Source organism: Grampus griseus, assembly GCF_964374135.1.
Source record: "Grampus griseus genome assembly, chromosome: 8".
Taxonomy (NCBI): Eukaryota; Metazoa; Chordata; class Mammalia; order Artiodactyla; family Delphinidae; genus Grampus; species Grampus griseus.
In genome coordinates this window covers 88,320,780-88,338,884 of record NC_139002.1, presented here as the reverse complement: position 1 = coordinate 88,338,884, position 18,105 = coordinate 88,320,780, and the positions used below count along the sequence as shown (strand labels likewise).

Genomic DNA, 18,105 nt, shown 5'->3' with positions numbered 1-18,105 from the left:
ACCTAGAAGGTGCCAGAAGGGCCCAGGGGCCTTCTCTTTTTTCTGGAGCTGTTATCAGCGGGGCCAACAGGCAAATACAAAAAGAACAGGGAGGTCAACGGAGATAAAAAGCCCAGACCTGGATGGAGGGAGGAGTGCTGAGGATATATATAGCACAGTACCAAAGCCCGCTGCCCCCAAAAACATGTCAAGGCCCCACAGGTTATACATTCCAGGCACTTCTTTAATCACAGGGAATGGACATCTCTCCAAAAGGTCCTGCCCACATCTTTCCCAGCTCCCTGCACTGTAGAGCGCTGAGACATCCCATTTGCTAGAACTCTCAGCTCATGAGACAAGCTGAGTCTCTCTATCTCAATGCAACTTTTCCTATAAACCACAACACTCACAAACACAGGCCACACTGGATTCAAGTCCAGCTGCTTCCAGAGCTCTGCGGCCTCTAAGCCCTGCCCACCACGGATCACTTTCACCCTGGACCACTTCCAGTCTCCTTTCTTAGGGGGCTTGCTGTTTTTCAGTTTGAAGACACACCCCATTGGAAATGAGCAGTACAAGATCCTACGTGCAAATACTTGCAAGCAATTTATTTTTGAAACGATGCACATTTAAAAAATTCAAGTCAAATCCAGGAACAGACTGGTTGGTTGGTATCAGCTGGCCCCAACCCCACAATAGGAAAAGGGTCAGTTTCTGAAATGAGAAAGGGAGGGAGGCACCAGCTACTCCACCGGGAAGGTTAGTTCCTTGAGTCGGGGAGGAAGCCTGAGAGGGGAATGCTGAGGCTTAATCAAAGACGGGGTTCCTCCAGCACTGTGGCCCTCCTGGGCCAAAAGCCAAGGGCAGCACATAGGGTCTGGATATAGGTGAGGACAGACCCTCACCCACCGGTGGGGCCACTCTTTCCCAGTAATTCTGAAACTGAAATGAAAGCTGCATTCCCAGAGTCAGGCTTGGGAGGGGCTGCAGTCTACTTTTACTCCACACAAGACGGAGAGAAGAGGTACCTCTCTATTGCCTCTTTTCACCCATCGGCCTCTGTATCACAAGGACCCTCAAGGGGAACTCCACACGCCAACACATCCTTGCTGGCTGTGTGTGTGGGTCGGACGACTTCCTGCTATAGGAATGCCAGGGGCACTGCGATATAGGGCTGGGAGGATCAGATAGTCCAATATCTGAGGGGAAAAGCCCAGAGAGGAGGATTTGAGTTGAGTCAGGCAGGCAAGGCTGAAAGTCAGAAGGTGAACATTAGGCAGTTGGATCTGTGTGGCCGCCAAGAGGTAGGTGGTCACAGTCATGAAAATGGAGAGGCTCACGACGGGGATTTTCCCAAGGGCGCTCACACTAGCCTGTACCTGAAAAGGCATAAGGCGGCATTGCCCAAAGGAAGAGCTCCCCTCGGCGGTCCTCGCGGATGAAGCCGCCCTCATCCTGGTGGCCAGGCAGGAGCTGGGAGGTCCCAGAGGCGGGCATTCAGCTGAGGGATGAACAGTTCAGCTCTGAGTCCTCCTGGCTGCCCGCTGCCACCTGCTCCGGCTCATCGGGGCCATCAGTGATGTTGGGCTCACTGGAGCACTGCCGGTGGGGCGGCGGGAAGCTGGGTGGCAGAAGCAGGCACTTGTCCTCGCCGCCAGGCTCCTCCCCTAAGCCTGAGTGCATCCTGGTGGCCATGGCCAGCAGCTGGATGTCCGAGTGGGCATTGGCCACCGTGTGTCGCCGGACACTGCCACACTTCTCTAGGTAGGCCTCGCCCTCTTGCTCCGTCAGAGGGGTCAGGGCCATCTCGTTCAGGGGCCGGCTGACGGCGGTCATCGGGGAGGCGTAGCTCAAGAGCGTGACCTTGGGCCGGGCCCTGGAGTGGCGCCTGGCTGCAAGAGAAAGACCAGCAAAGGTTGTGATTGCAGAGGGGTTAGTGGGAGTCAAAAACTCCTAATGAATTTGGGGGACGAGGGAGGCGGTGGCCCCACCTTCAGGGAGAGCTTTAGATGAAGCCCTAAAACGTAAGGGAAGAACTTGGCTATGTCTAAAGGCTTCTGTTGTATCTTTACTTGTTTATGCCTGATACGCCCCCCACAGTAGGGGTCACCAAAGGACTTTCCATGGTTGATTAGGTCCAAGGGAGTCTCCCCCCGCTTTCCCCGCTGCTGCCCGAGCTTCATGGCATTTGCCCTCAATTCCCTTTCAACCAGTCTCCTCTGAAGACCCGGGCACTGGCTGGACCAGCTGCCGAAAGAAGCCCTCGGCTCTATTCAGCATGATGTGCTCTCTGCAGTGTCAACAGAGGAAGTGGAAAAGGCCTCATAAGCTTAGGTCTGGAGGAACAGGTTACTGGGGGGAGCTCGGCTATCAAAGCGAGGGCAGTGGGACGTCCTCCAGATCGTCCAGAAGCTGGACTATCGACGCTCCCAGCAGGTCAGTGGTCTGAGACCCGTGTTCTGTTCAAGTCAATACTCTGGAGTCAACCAGCCTTTCACAGCACCAAAGAATGGATGACGCTCTGTGGCTGGCCCCACTGAGGAAGACAGAGAGAAGGCTGGACAGGAATTATTATAAAACTGCTGCTTCTTGAATTCTCACCACACTCTAGAAAATATGCTCAACCTCCACATGCTTTTGTCTTTTGAATCCGCCTTAAACTGAACCTAAGTTATGATCATTTTCTCATCTGTAAAGTGGGAGACAATATGAATATCAGAGAGGTGGTAACAAGCCTACGCTCACACGGAGAGAACGTGGTAAAGCTGGGATGCAAACAAGGTCTGTCGCACTCCAGACCTCACTCTTGCAAGCTGCCCACACAACGTACACATAGTGAGACTGAGCATCTCGTGGGAAGGACAAGCCAAGTACATGGGGTTCAAATCCAGGGAGAAGACTCCACAGGAGGAAGCACGTGTACCAGCAACACCCAGTTCTGAGGGCCTCTCATCTCCCGCCTTCACAAGGACCAGGCCAGTTCAGAGACCTACAGTGTGGCCGGAGTAGGGACCAGGGTAAGCCTGCCTCCCCAAGGTCCCAGGGAAGCCTCCTCTGCAGGCACTGTCCTCTTCTCCCGCTCAGGCACTGTGTCTGCATCACGAACTGGATGAAAGACCCCAGTGAGGCAGAGGAGGTGAGGATGGAGGGCTGAGGAACGGCGGGTTCTGTTCAAAGCCTTTTCTCCTTTTCTTTGGCCCTCTTCCTGCCAGTGCACACGTCTTCCAGCCTTCCAACCGCCCACCTCGTTGCGTGTGTCGCTGCTTTCCCCAGCTCCCTCATCCCTGAGACCTCAAAGACCCCTAACACATCCCTCTCTCAGCAGGGGATGCCGTGGGGAGAAATGAAGAAGGGTTGACTGCGCTGGTACTCGCAGCACCCCTGACTGGATCACAGAGGGGGAGGGGGAAAACTCGTCTCTAAAGGGAGAGCAGACAGTGCTCACTGGTCACACACTGGCCTTGGGGACACTCGGCCCATGCTGCTCTAGTCTAGTGTCAGCTCTTCCCATGGATCTGGAGGCCCTGATACGTGCTCTCAGCATGTGCTCCTAGATGGGCATTGCAGTGAGGCTGCCATGTCCCTCTGCAAAGCTCTCAGCAGTTCCCAGCACTGGACGATTTTCCATGTCCATATATGCACATGTGTATTTACGTATATGTGCATATGCATATACATACGTGTGTCTATATGTATACATATATATATATATATATATATATACACACACATATACACACACACATAGGTATAAACAATGACAAGAGAATGAAATGCTAACCCTTAGGACTAAGTTCACCAAGACTACTGGCTCAGAGCCCCAGGGGAGCTGTTTGGTGCTAATAGCAATAACTGATATTTCTCAAAACCAAACAATAATACATAGAATTTAGAGCTTACTGAGAGTGTTCCCATCTGCCGTCTCACTGTTGAATCCCAATCTCCCTCTGAAACACTAGGACGGCTCTCATCCTCCCCATTGCTCGGAGGAGGAAGACTGAGACTTGGCCCAACCCTCTGGGCTCTAAATGGCAGTGCCCAGACGCTCCCCACTACACACCGCTGCCTCTCAGGGCTCCGCCGCTGCGCTTGAGCCGGCCTACCCTCTGAATTCAGGTAACAGCAAACACGGCCTCCAGTAGTGCCAGACAGAGGCTGCGTCATCAGCCCCTTCTCTGGGGAAGAATGAATAGGAGACAGAATGCCAAGGAGCCACCAGGACAGAAGAATCGATGCCAGACGTCGGCAGAGGTCCTCTCAAGCATGGGCGCTTGTACGTGCCAAGCCGCACATTTCTATAATGTTCCCACGTTTTTACAATAACCATGTATTACTTTTATGATCACAGAAATCGGTAACTGTAAAGCAGGAGCACCGGAAGAGTTCAGAGAAGCAGGGACCTCATTAAAGAACCATCCATTACAAAATGCCCTTGAAAACAATTCATTTCTCTCCTGCTGCTCTTAAAAGCAAGCACACTCTAGGTTGGCAGTGGCAAGGCCCAGGTTGTGGCCCTACAACCAGCCTGGCAGGAGACTGGGCTGGACTGTTCAGTGAGCATTTACTACATGCAGATCCAGGAAGAGGAAAGAGGTAGGACAGAGCCCAGGCCCAGGACATGGGATGAGGTGAGGGCCTGGGGGACAGATGTGCATGGTGGACACACACAGAAGCTCTGGGGGAAAGAATTCGTTTGATGATTTCCATAGTAGAACGAACTAGCAAGGTGTCTCAGATGGGGGCTTGGGCATTGTCCATCTCTCACACCGGTAGTTCAGCACCCCAAAGGCCCTGGAGGGTTCAACAGGCAGCAAACTGACAAAACAGGCCACTTGGGCTGCTGCGGAGAGATGGAGCCAGAGGGAGGGCGGCCAGCCTGGAGGAAGGGGTCCCCATGACATCTGCCCCCTCTTTCAGCAAACATCTTGAACTTTGTGCAAGATGCTGTGCGCACTGCTGAGAGCAAGAGAAATGTAAATCTGATATGGGGCCTGCACAGGGCCTGGAGCGCAGCGGGTACGTGCGTTGGAGAGGGGTAGAGTCTCAGGCGCAATCATTAACTGAGCCTCTACTCTGCACTGTATCAAAAAAGGAGAAGCTTCACTGACATGATCTCCTGCTAACTATTTTGCAGAAAAGGAACCTGAGGTTGAGATGCTATATCATTTTACAGTCACGATTAGTGATGAAACCGGGATTCAAACCCAAGGCTGACAGCACAGCCCTTGCTCCTGACCTCTGGGAGGCCTGCACACAAATCAGTGTCAAATGGCAGGGCAGGGCTACAGACAGAGCACTCTCGGGATTCAGAGGAGGAGTCGTGAAGAGGGGTCGTTCTAGATGGGCCTGCTCCTTTGAGAGGGATGGACAGCCTGCACCCCAGCTGGTGGTTCATTTATCCCCTCCCTCGGAGGAGAGGTCTATGCCAGGCCTGGGATACAGGTGAGCCACATGCAACGAGCTCCCGGTCTAAGGGGGAGACCAACAAATAATCAGGCCATGACCACACACCATGGTAAGGGCCAGAATGTGGTTTGGGGTCCAGAGAAGGGAAGGGGAGGCACATACAACTCCTCACCTGGGGTGATTCCACAGGCCCCAGGCCATTCTATCTGGGGCCCATAATACAGCAGGTGGCAGCTCTGCCTGGGCCCTGCCCTGAGACAGGGAGTCTCCTTCCTCCTCTGTGCTCGGCCCTCTGCAGCTCAGAGACGTTAAGTAACTTACTCCAGGGCACACAGCTGAAGCCCAGCCCTTGTGGTTTCCAGGGCCCCGCTCCTGCGGCTGGCCTCACCTCTCTCCTTAGGGCTGTTGCCTGACGCTGACTGAGAGGCCTCCAGCTCTTCCTCCTGCATTCTGGGTGGAATGTGTTGGCTCCCAAGACTGGGTGTGGGCACAGCCGAGACCACAGGGGCCGCTGGGCTGTGTGAGTCCCCTGGGCAGACAGTGTGTCCTTACGAAGCTCCCACTGGATTCCAGAGCCAACCCCAGGACAAGTAGACGCCAAGCTGTGTCCCGGCGAGGTCAGACCCCGCTAGGGCCCCCTGGGAGGCCTTAAAACTGAAGAGCAGGCCTGGAGCTGACAGCGGCCTCCCCACACCGTGGCTGCTTGCTCTCTTTTCCCTCTTTTTCTCATCTGTATCAGGGAAAGCTGGACCCTGCCACTCAGAGAAGGAAATTTCCATTAAGGGACTGACTAAGCTGTGGACCTCCCCTGGGGCCTAAAAACTGGTCCCTCCCCTGCAAGGGGGCCCTTGGAGCAGGGAGAGGGGCTGGGCCCTGCCACCTCCTGTACCCACTTCCAGGCCTCCTCCCGCCTGTCACATGGGGTATGGCGAGGGGAGCCTTTGTTCCCCCCTCACTCCCCAGGCGCCCCGCTGAGCCCTGGCATTCATCCCTCTGCTCCGGAGCCAGACGTGGCAGCTCCTTTCAACTCCCCAGAGAGAAGCAAAGCCTGGAGGAGGCGGTCCTTTCTTGGGGACTCAGTTCCCAGGCCTTTGATCTCCCAGGCTCGCCGGCCGTGCCCCACTGGAGTGGCCCCCATAAGGCAGGCATTGTGATCCCTGCCCACCACGTCCACGGTGGGCATCCCTCTTCAGGCCCCGGCACCTGAAAGCCCATGAATGCCTACTGGGCACGGGGACGAGTTACAGTATGTTGAGGAAAAGGGCCCTCCCTCGAGAGAGGACACAATGGGGATACATGGGTGGGAGGCCAGGCTTCCATGTGGGAGACACTGCGCACTACCCAGGCCAGGGCAGCGGCCTGCAAACTTGGGAAACCAGAAAGGTAGAAACACGGGCCTGACCTCTGACAAAGCAGCCTGGATTTTTTTGTTTTCTTGGGTTTTTTTAAGATTTCATTATCTTCCTCCTCTTCCCCACACTCCGTCTCCGGAGAAAAGTGACAGCTTCGGCAGGGAGGACACACACACACACACACAAACACACTCTCACTCCATCGCGGCCTTGGACTCATCTTTTCTCTCTGAAGCGAGCCTTGCACATCTGCAGGGTGAGGCTTAACTCTCAGACCCATCGGCCTGGCCAGTAGGAAGAGGGCCTGCCCTTGAGTCCCCAGATCAACCCGTGTGGGCACGTGGGTGCAGTGGGGAGCCCCCTGGAAAACCACTTCTCTGGCTCTGGTCACCTACCCCATGTGACCCGGGGGGCGTTTCTTACCAACGCTGAGTCTGAGGTCATGACAGCAGGCACCCTCGCAGCGGGCATGCCAAGCCCTTGCTCAGGGCCTGGAAGGTGACGAGCATTTGATAAGGGGTGGCTTTGGAGATGACGGTCCCAGCTGCCCTTGACCCCTCCCACCGAGTCAGGCCCAGAGCGGCCGTGGCAAAGCCCTCCCGAGGGTCCAGGGATCTCTCATGTCCGCTCCATCTCCTCAGTCTTTACCTCGGCCGGCCGTCATAACAGGCAGCTGCCTTTTCCACAGGCAGGAGAAATGTCATTGCCTCCAACCGACTGAGGGGAAGACTGAGGCCCAGAGACTCCTCTCTTCATCTAGAAAGGGGTGTCCTCGATAAGGAAGGGCACCTTCGTGGCCGTGTTAGCTTTTTGGTATCCAGGGGTTTGGGATGACATGTCGGTCTCGGACACCTCTTGGGCTAAGGAGTGTGTGGACAAAGAATGTCAGCTGCCGTGTCAGTAAACAAAGGGGTTGTGGCCATCAAGCCCTCAGCCACAGAAGCTGCCCCCTGAGGGGATTCAGGATGGAGAAGAGCAGGATACTGGCCCTAGAGAGTTAAGGTGGGTATCAAAGGAATGATTTCAATGAGCCCAGACTCTTGCATCTTCCCATATGCAGAAAAGCGCAAAATTCACTGACTTGAGACGTCTATTTTTCTTTAACAGTATTCTCTCAATGTTCCGACTACATGGTCTTTGTTGCAAAAACTTCTGCATATCTTGGCTCCTCCCTTACCTCATTGGAACAGTCCCTCAGAGCTCTCTGAGAAGCTGTCTTCTGCACTTAAGTCCTCAGTGTGTCCGTCGAATAAAACATAATTCTCAACTTTCAGGTTGTATATTTTTTTCAGTCGACAACTGAGAGGGAAAGACCAGCTCCTCCGCTGTCCCTCAGTGAAATCAGTCACCTCCTAGGAGTTGACGGGGTGGGTGGGGTGTGGGTGGAGTGTGGGGAAAAGCTGGTAAAGGGCAAACAGCTCCGGGCTTTGGAAGCCTGTCTCCAATAGCCAAGTGACCTTGACCTTCATTCACCTCCCCTGTGCGTGGGAAGGTGGTATCCAGCCCACCCGCACAGTGCCCAGGATGTGGTCTGTGTCCCGGGGCTTTCCCTGCCATCAGCCACGCTAAAACTCTAAGGCCCTCTCAGTTCCTCCAATGCTTCACCCTCCTGCTCCCCGCCCTCCTCCCCCCAACTCCAAAACCCTCCCAAAGATCCTTCCCTTTGCCCGGGACAGTCTTCCTTTCCCGTTTACTCAGCTAACTTATATTCATCCTCCAGGTCCCACTGCAGATACCACTTCCTCCAGGGAGTCCTCCCTGATTTCCCAGTCCCGGTGAAATCCTCCTGCCGTGGGCCCTGGACTTCCCCACTCAGAGCACTCGTACACTGATGAGTCATCGTCTATTGCTTGTGACTTCCTCACCAGACCCTGCATCCCAGAGGGCAGGGATGGGTCAGTTTTGTCACAGATAAACCTGCAGCACCTCACAAGGTGCCAGGGACAGGGTCTCAGTACACATTTGCTGAAACAATAATATAATAAAAAAATAATCAAAAGAAGGTCACTTCCTTCCCTCTCTGCCCCTACTGTGACAACGCCCCAGAGAAAAGGATTGTCCTTGGTATAAGAATAAAACCTCAGGCCTTTGGTTTATAATTTGATGAAAGTATGTTTTAGTCTTATTATAGCTGAAAAGTTGAAGGTATCCCTTCTTAGAGCAAGTCCTCACCAAACAAACTTCCAAATCTATTCTTGTTCCCGGCTCTAGGCCCAGAGGATGGTGGGGTCCGTGCCATGGCCTGGCTAACCCGCTGACATCTTGACACCTGCCCCAAAAACTCGGGGGGCCAGTTGCTGGGCCAAAGCTGGAAGGTGGCGCCCAGGCCTCCTCACGGGGAGGGCAGGGGACTGTTTTCCTTCAGCCGGGTGGAATGAGGGAGGGAGGCAGAGAAGGAGGGAGTGTGGAGGACCAGGCTCGGGCCAGCACCCTCGGATCTGTGGTGGTTGTGGTTATATTGGTGTCTCCAGAGAAGCATAAACGGGGCCTGAAAACTGTGGCCGGCCCTGCCTTTCTCTGCAGTCCTGAGGCCCAGGAAGGGGCGGGAAGCCTGCTGGAGGCTGCTCCTCCCCCCTTTTCTTTGAAGCTCAGCTAGGTCTCCATGCAAGCAAGAAGAGGGGGCAAAAGGTTCCAAATTTGGGGAATCCCTTTCCGCCTCTGCACCTGTCTGGGGGTGCTGGTCACCCCAGCCCCAGGTACAGACGCCACCCATCCGTCTAACAAATATAGTTTTTTGAGTGCCTACCGTGTGTCAGGCACCATCCTGGATGCTGGAGATAGAACCACAAACCCAAAGTTCATGCATTTGGGGGATTTTCATTTCAGAGGGGAACTGAGCCATATCTTTTATGATATTCTGTAGCTATTTTCCCATCTAGGCCGTGGTCTCCCTGAGAGAAGGAACAGACCCAATTCATCTCTAGATTCGCCAGGGTGACTAGTACAGAGCCTGAATGCTAGCTTTACAGTCACTGAAAAAGGCCACAACGGGATCTGTCCCCCAGTCCAGGAGCCCCTGTCCTTGGTGTGAAGGCCCTGGTGGTAACTATAGAAATGTAGTGGGCAGCCAGCAGCTGTACCTCCAGCCACACACACAATGAGCTGGCTTCACATTCTGAGCTGCTTTCAAAGGGAAATTCATCACTAGTGGTTTTTCCACTCATGGGGGGATGGGGTGCAGTAAGGCTGTTTCTGGTATGAGATACAGGAAAATTAACATCACAAACACCGAAAAAGATCAAAGCCACCGATCAAAGATGCGGATCAAACGAGCGCCGCCACGGAGGTACGGTAACAGTGCCTTGGGAGGAATTGCCAAGAGGGGAGGTTACCGAGACACAGGCCAGCGGGAAACATGAGCGATGGACATGCAGAGATTTGCACGACCCACATGGGAAGCAAAGGGCTTGGGGTATAATCGGGGCTCAGTAAAACACAGCTGGTATCATTGCCACGGAGGCTCCTGGCAGCTTGAGAGCCGTGCCCCTTACCCAGTGTGTACGTGGGGCCTGAGACGCTGCGGTCCTCGCTGATGCCAAGGAAAGGAGAAACGACCTGCTTCACCAGCTCCTCCAGCTGCAAATAACCCTCGCTTGGGCCTGTGGGCTCGTGGACACTCTGGAAATAAACACCCAAGAGAGACAAAGGTCAGTCAAAGTCCAACTGCCCTCCTACTATATTCAAGGCAGGCCGCATCCTTGTGGCTGAAAGGAAGGACAGCCAGGACTGAAGCCTCAGGCCCTTGTCATGGGGGGTGGTCATCGGCACCGCGCACGGAGAGCACCGTGGCCTCTGTGGTTGGATCCCACCCCGATGCGGGGCCCGTGGGAACTGTCCCCACCCCAGCTCCAGGGCTGAGGTCTGAGCGGTTCCAACCGTAGCACTCTCACCCGCACTGTCACAATGACTGTTTCACACCTGGCACACAGGCGCTTTATATAAGCACTTCACGTGTATCAGAGCACAGAGGCCTCCCAACAGCCCTCATCATCTGCCTTATACACATGAGGAAAGTAAGACCCAGAAAGCTCATGTAACTTGCCCAGGGAGACACAGCTGGACAGCGGCAAAAACCTGGGACCGGAACACAAGCTGTCTGGCTCCAAGCCCGTCTTACCGCCCCTTGTTAATTAGCTCGAAAAGAAAGGGGAACAGAATTTGGAGAAGTCCAGAACAGTAGAAGAAAGGGGGTGTCACTGTGGAACTAGACACACATTTAGCACCAAGATGAAGGATCAGTTCAAAAGCCCAGCGCGACAGGAGTCCTCAGAGCTGAAAGGAGCCAGAAGGTCACCAAGGTTTTCTAGAAAACCAGCAGACTCCAAGGGAATTCAGTTTCTCACTGGAAAGCCCTGGAAGCCAGGTGGTCATGCTGAGGGGCTGCAGGGGAGCAGAGACAAGGCTCTGCGGGGGCTTTGCTCAGCCCAAAGGGTGGTCCCATCGAATTCTCAACGCGGAATAGATTTTATGTCACCCTCACTTGAAAAGTGAAAACTCTCCACTGCACTGGAGTTTTGGAGGCTGGGCCATGAAGGGGGAAGGGCCAGTCCTACAGGCTGGAGATCGCTGGGTGAGGTGTAAGAAGCCCCCAAGGAAACTGGCTGACGTGGTCCCTCGTCAGCTCCATCACCGTGCGAAGGAGGTGGCTGGGGGCAGTGGGAGGGAGGGGGAAGCTTAAGGAAACACAGAGGAGGCTGAGGAGGGGCTGTGATGCAGAAGACTTGGGAGTTAGGGCTGGGAAGGGCCTGGAAAAGAAATGAAGAGAAAATACAAGTGGGGCTGCCTGGTGCTTGAAGTGGGTGATGATGGGGAGACAACTTGGTGGTTTTTCACGCCCCCAGGTTCCAATACTGCTTAGCAGGAGCTGAAGCATTGGGAAAGGCCAGCAGTAGAAATAAGATGCTTCACACACAAATCTGCCCAAATGGAAAGGGATCCTCCAGGCAACAGAAGGGCGCGGGGAGCCTTATTCATGCTCCCAGAGACCCACCCCCGGCCTCAAAAGTGGACCAGTTTCAGCCCCAAAACCACCTTGGTTGGGTTTCAGAGCTGAGGAAACTTTTTTTTCTCATTTTTTTAATGCCTTGATATTTCTCATCTAAGCCTCTCCTCCTCTACAATTCCTAAGCACTAAACAGAGGGATGACAGAATAAGGAAAAGAGGAAGGAGGTGGGAAGAAAATGCTTAACTAACAAACGCACTGATCCGGAGCTGGATGGTTCTCTCCCTGGGCTGAGAACTTGACTTGCACACAGCCCTCTAGGAGGGAGCTGCCCTCAGCCCTTGGCCTGGCCGCTGGACGGGCTACGTATCTGCAAGGCCCAGTGCAAGAGGAAAACGTGGGGTTCCTGGTTCAAAACTTGTTAAAGAGTTTCCCGATGGCGACAGGAGACAATTAAACCAAGCACGGGGCCCTGCTGAGACTGGGGGCCCTGGGGGCTGGCCCGGCAGGGAGCACTCCTGCTCGGCTTGGCAGGTCCCCTAGGAAGGGACCATTCTAGGATGGTCTCAGACCTGTCTGCCACTGCCAGGGGGAACCGGACCTCCACAGTGGTCAAGATCTCTGGCTCAGCCTCTTCCTGGACAGCCTAAGGACAGGAGTTCATGGCCCACAGGAGTTTGAACCCCTTGTATATTCTGGGGAGGGAGGGGTTTGTTCAGGGACATTTTGGAAGAGCACTGGGAAAGGGAGAGATGGCCTGAGAAATGGCTCTTTTCTCCATATGAGTTAGGCAGGGAAAAACCAGCCCCAGATCTCATGGCGCTGTGGGAAGTAGGGGCCCAGGGAGAGAGCAGAGCAATTCTAACTACTGGGGCCTAAATTTCCTGTAGCAGGAATGGTCCCAGGGTAGTACAACCTGCACGCTCCATTCAGATCCAGAAGCTGCCGCCCCTGCCACCCAAGGAGCTGGACCTGGACTGGGGAGAAACCTGCCGTTGTCACTGTCACAGCCCCGCCTCTGGCTTCCTGGCTCCCAGAGTGTAGAAGACCGTGGACCAGGGAACCAGTCCCAGGAGGCCCTCGGGGAAATGAGGCCAAATGTCCCGTGTTAAAGAGACCACCTCAGAAGCTCATGCGGCGCCTCCAAGTACGCTGGGAGGCTGCGGGAGGGGAGGCAGTGGTAGCCGGGAGAGGCTAGGTGGGAAGGTAGAAAGAGCGAGAGCTGAGGAATGGGTGACAAATCCAGCTCTCTTACAAATCAGCACGTGACCTTGAGTTAGTTCGCCAACCTCTCTGAACCTCCATCTCATCTGTGAAATGGGAAAACAGAGACTGTTTCCTTGCCCGACTTCCCACAATATAAATGGAAATGGAAGTGTGGAAGCCCAACTTTCCTTTCCTAATCTTCCTCTCCGAATCCCAGAGGCCTCCTTTTCTAGACTCCTTCTTCAGGACCCAAGCCCTATTTTATGCTTCACAGACCTGAGCTGCATACGCAAGCTTTCCTATCCCCATTCCTTCTCCTTCCTTTTCATAAAAATACTTGACCTGGTATTCTAGCCAATGACACCCCCTCTTGTTCTGTTAGGTAACCCTTCCTCCTCTCTGACCTCAGGAAAGGGGGAGAAGGCCCAGAAGGATGGCCCAGCTAGAGAACCGGAAGAAAACAGCAGCTGGCGGGGAGGGAGAGATCAGGGGTTCCACACCTGACGTTCCACCCCTACCGAGACGGCAGCCAGGGAACCTCACCAGCCTGACCAAGAATGAAACTGTCTTCCCTGAGGACGGGCTCAGAGCTGAGGCTGCAGCATCTGAACTTGGTACAGAGGTCAGAGAGGCATAGCAGCCACATTTTTGGGGATGTCCTTAGGCCACAAGCCTTGTTTCTTGGAACTGTGCACCCCTATCCACAGAACCAGGCTCACGGAGGCCATGTTTATTCTATGTGATCCTATTCAAGGTCCTAGCCGATTGTGCAAAGGGGAGTCACGTAGCCCGAGCTGGGCCAATCAGTCTTTCCCCCTGAGTGTACATGGTTCTAAATCTTACTACCTCGTGCTGCGGGACCTCAGGCGAACACATAAACTTCCTGGGTTTCGGTCTCCTCGTCTGTAAGATGGCACTAACAACAGTGTCCAGCTCATAAGGTTTGGATTATCTGATTCAGAAAGCAACGCGCTTTAAGTCCTTGGCCCATGCCTGGCAGATAGCCGGGAACCAACCAGGGTTAGCTCATCTTCCTATCGTTGATCTAGAATTGGGATTAAGAGATGCTGGCAGCCACCTGGGTCATCTCTTGGTGGAAACATGCAAGCCGTGGGATGCCACGTTTGTTGGCGCAAACTGAAGCACTGACTGCAACTCTGCAGAGAGAGAGAGAGAGAGAGAGAGAGAGACCAACTCCAAGAAGGCCAGGAGAGGCAGGGTCAGAGAGAAGCCAGGTGGACCAGATACGAGTAGAGACCAGTAAGTGGAGAGAGGCTGGCAGCTTTGTGGCCTGACGTGGTCTCACTTGTGGCTGTAGCCCCTGAGGACCTTTCCTGTGGGTTCCTGGTCTGGCTTGAGCTGGGATGAAGTGGGTTCTGGTCGTAACTTACAACACGAGGCTCCCTGACATGACAGGATGGGGGAGAAGGGTGTCCACTCCCTGAAGGACGGGGCAGTGTTCCTCTGGCTTCCCCCGGGATCCCAGCACCCAGCACAGCACCAGGGACCTTGACGGTGCACAGTGGACACACAGCAAATGGACAAATGAACTGGAACGTGACCGATGACACTAAAGGACACTAAACTGAGCCAGGGTGCTCTGGCCACAGGGCCCTTTCCCCCTCCACCTGCGGTGATGTCTCCGCTCAGCCTCACCTGCAGGATGAGCAACATCTGGACGATGGACGAGGGCAGCTGGGGCTGGGCCAGCAGCAGCAAGTCATCCAGCTTCACCTTCAGCAGGACCAGGTCGCGGAAGCCCAGCAGGGAGATCTGGCGGATGGTCAGCTCCTGGCCCTGGCAGGAGAGAAGAAGAAGCAGCGCCGGGAGGTGAGAGCTGGCGGGATCTGCCACCCACCACGTGGGGCCAGCAAAACAAATGGATGGTCGGGGGGAACGAGGTGTCTGCAAGGCCCGGGGGGCTGTCAAACAGCCACAGACTTGGCCCCCGTCCTTCAGAACAAAAGCTTCATTTACGATAAGGTGTGACTCGCTGATTCGAAAAGATCCATGCACCCCAATGTTCATAGCAGCATTATTTACAATAGCCAAGATGTGAACACAACCTAAATGTCATAGACAGATCGCTGGATAAAGAAGGTGCGGTGTGTGTATATAAATACACACGCACACACACACGCACACACACACACACACACACACGCACACACGCACACAAAGGAGTACTACTCAGCCACAAAAAGGAATGAAATTTTGCCATTTGTAACAACGTGGATGAAACTGAAGGGTATTACGCTTAGTGAAATAAGTCAGACAGAGAAAGACAAATGTTGTACCTTATCACTTATATGTGGAATCTAAAAAATAAAACAAACTAATGAATATAACAAAACAGAAACGGACTCATAGATACAGAGAACAAAGTAGTGGTTACCAGTGGGGAGAGGGAAGAGGGCAGGGGTAACACAGGGGTAGGGGATGAAGAGGTACAAACTACTAGGTACAAAATAAATAAGATACAAGGATATATTGTACAGCACAGGGAATATAGCCAATATTTTATAATAACTTTAAATGGAGTATAATCTATAAAAACATGGAATCACTATGCTGTACAACATTGTAAACTAATATTGTAAATCAATTATACTTCAGATAAGGTGTGACTCAACCTGCCTAGGTGACCCAAAGGTGATACAAGACACGTACAGTGGGGGCCATGGTGTGCTAGTGGTCAGAAAGGCGGAAGATGAGGAGAAACGAGACGGAAGGTCAACAGCGCCTCCCTACAGGCAAGGCTGCTTCCGCAGCTTCACCCATTCAATACCTGCTCACCTATCATGTGCCAGGCAAAGAAGGAAACACAGGACCTGTTAGACTCTTCTGCAAATGCAAGAAACACAGGAAGAAAAATCACTGGGAAAGTAGAAGAAAGGGACTTGTTCAACCATGTAGGCTGGGGGCAGAGGATGAAAACAGTAAGTAATGATCATAAGAGCTGTGACCCTTACTAAGCTCTGACCATGTGCTAGGCTTGATTCTCAATATCCTAGATGGAAATGGCACATTTAATCCTCACGACCACCTCTGAGATAGATACTACTCTAAACCCGCTCCACAGATGAAAAACCCTACACCCAGAGTGACAGCAATTTACCCAAGATAGAGCTGGATCTCAAACCTAAACTATTTGATTTTAGAGCTCCTAAAGGTTCCCAAAACAGAAAGGGAAAGGAGGGCCCATTTCCTGGACTCTCCTCTGCACATATACGTACAACGCACAACAAAAATCACCTTGGTAGAGGTGAGGTATCACTAGGGTATCCTCCCAAAGACGACATAGCTTCCCATCCCTCAAGTTGACCAAGGTTTAAGGAAGTTTTGCACTTCCTGCAACTCCTTAGGGTTTTACAGAAACATGGGCAAGAGAGGTTTTGCCATCCCCACATCCCCCTACCCTCCAGTCCCAAGAGATACACGCCACCCATGCTTCACAGGCTCAGCTTAACCACTCCTGGATTGCCTTCCCCAACCACCTCCAATGACAGCAGTCCCCCCACTTTCCTCAAGGTCCTACAGTTTCTATTCTTTGCACCACATCCCAGCACTCGGCATTGACTTTCTATCTCATAGGTATCTGTCCCCTCGCTTCATCGCCAGGACTCCTTTCACTTTACAAGACAGAAAGAGGCAAGCAAAGTTCCACACCCTTGAACACAGTGGGCACGCAAACACATTGTCCAGTGAGGAAGCAGGTCTCACACAGACACTTACACAGCGAGAAGGACCTAGCTGGACAAACAGACACCTCTGGGGGTGTCACTACCAGTGGTAAGAGTCCCTAACTCAGGGGTTCTCAGAGTGGGGTGTCTGGACCAGCAGTAGCACTTGGGAAATTGTGTGGGGGAGGGGCAGACAGGGGCAAGAGCAACCCTGGCCAGATCTTCGAATTTTTCAAGAGAAGCAGGACAGTACCATCCTCAGACTCATGCAACTGGGCTCCTACCTGGATCTGAGGCTAAGAGGGCCCCTCTTGGGCCTCCAATGACTGCACGGGGCCATGCCCACTCAGATCCCTCCCCCCCCATTCTAAATCCATCCGGGTATCCGCACCTTGGAGTTCCCTGCCCAAATGGTCCTAAGGGGGACCTAGGTCTACACCCCCTCTCCAGTAGGACTGCCAAATAAAGCAGAGGCTGTCCAGTTAAATTTGAATCGTTTTTTAGCATAAGTATATCCCAAATACTGCATTATTCATTGTTTATCTGAAATTTAACTCAGCATCCTGTATTTTGATTTGCGAAATCTGCCAACCCTACCTCCCTGGTGTGTCTTCTTAAGACCCACTGTTGGCCGAAGAGTGAGTATTGCAGAGAAGGGAGAAGTCTGTGGACACAGGGAGTGAACCATCCACATAAATGCTTCAAATCCTCTCGCAGGGGTGCAGGGTGGAGCTGAGGATGAGATGAAAAGAGCAGTGCGCTGCAGGCCAGACACTTCTCCTGGAATTGTTAGGGGCAAACCTGAATTGGGAGATGGACTCTGAAGGCATAACCTCCCAATTTTTAAATATTTGACATGTATTTAAAAGAACTCCAACTTCCTTGAAAATACCACTCAGAGCAAACAAAGCACGTGGGCCCTTACCTCTGGTCCAAGGTAATTCCTACCTTTGCTAATGGCTGCATTGTTGCGGCACCCACGCCTGCACTTCAACAATAGATATGATGTCTTAACTGCAGTGGGAGGTGCGCTCATGAGCACATAGCAGCATAAGCGTGTGACAGAGACATACATTTTGGAGAAGAATATTTATTGGTCAGTCTGCCTGAGGGGCTGTCCATTCTGACCCAGCATTGACCAGTCCTGCTATTAGCCACTTCAGGAAGGTAGAGGGAAACCAACGCATGTGGTAGAATGAGCTGAGCTCACAGAATAAGAAGCATAAGAGATGCTACTCGGTTTTACTCTAAATTCCTCATTCTGCAGGAGATGAAACAGAGCTGTGCCTAGAAACAGGAAATGAGTTTGCCCAAACCCAGCTACTGATTCCAGGTCCCCAGTTCTTTCTGCAACATCACGGGCCTTCTCGTATTCAGGAATCCCTTACAAGGGGCGAGGAACATTGTCCCTTTCCCACAATTTGGGAGCCACAGAAAACGTGCCAGAAAATTGTGCTTCAAAGAAGGGGGTGGAGGAAAGAAAGAAAAGGAAAGAAAAAGTCTCCTTGCCCCACCTTCCCTACTTCTGAAAAGTAA

General features: G+C 53.1%; 1 protein-coding gene across 1 annotated transcript in view; it reads right to left on the bottom strand.

The window, feature by feature from the left end:
- Positions 1–608: 608 nt before the first annotated feature.
- Positions 609–18,105, bottom strand: part of PRR5L (proline rich 5 like) — a 70,990-nt gene continuing 53,493 nt past the window's right edge. Inside the window, exons 7-9 of the mRNA XM_082660382.1 lie at positions 14,543–14,683; positions 10,229–10,355; positions 609–1,871 (exon numbers count right to left, since the gene is read on the bottom strand). Of these exons, the coding sequence (XP_082516508.1) occupies positions 1,477–1,871; positions 10,229–10,355; positions 14,543–14,683 (663 nt within the window). The 3' untranslated portion in view covers positions 609–1,476. The remainder of the gene's footprint in view (positions 1,872–10,228; positions 10,356–14,542; positions 14,684–18,105) is intronic.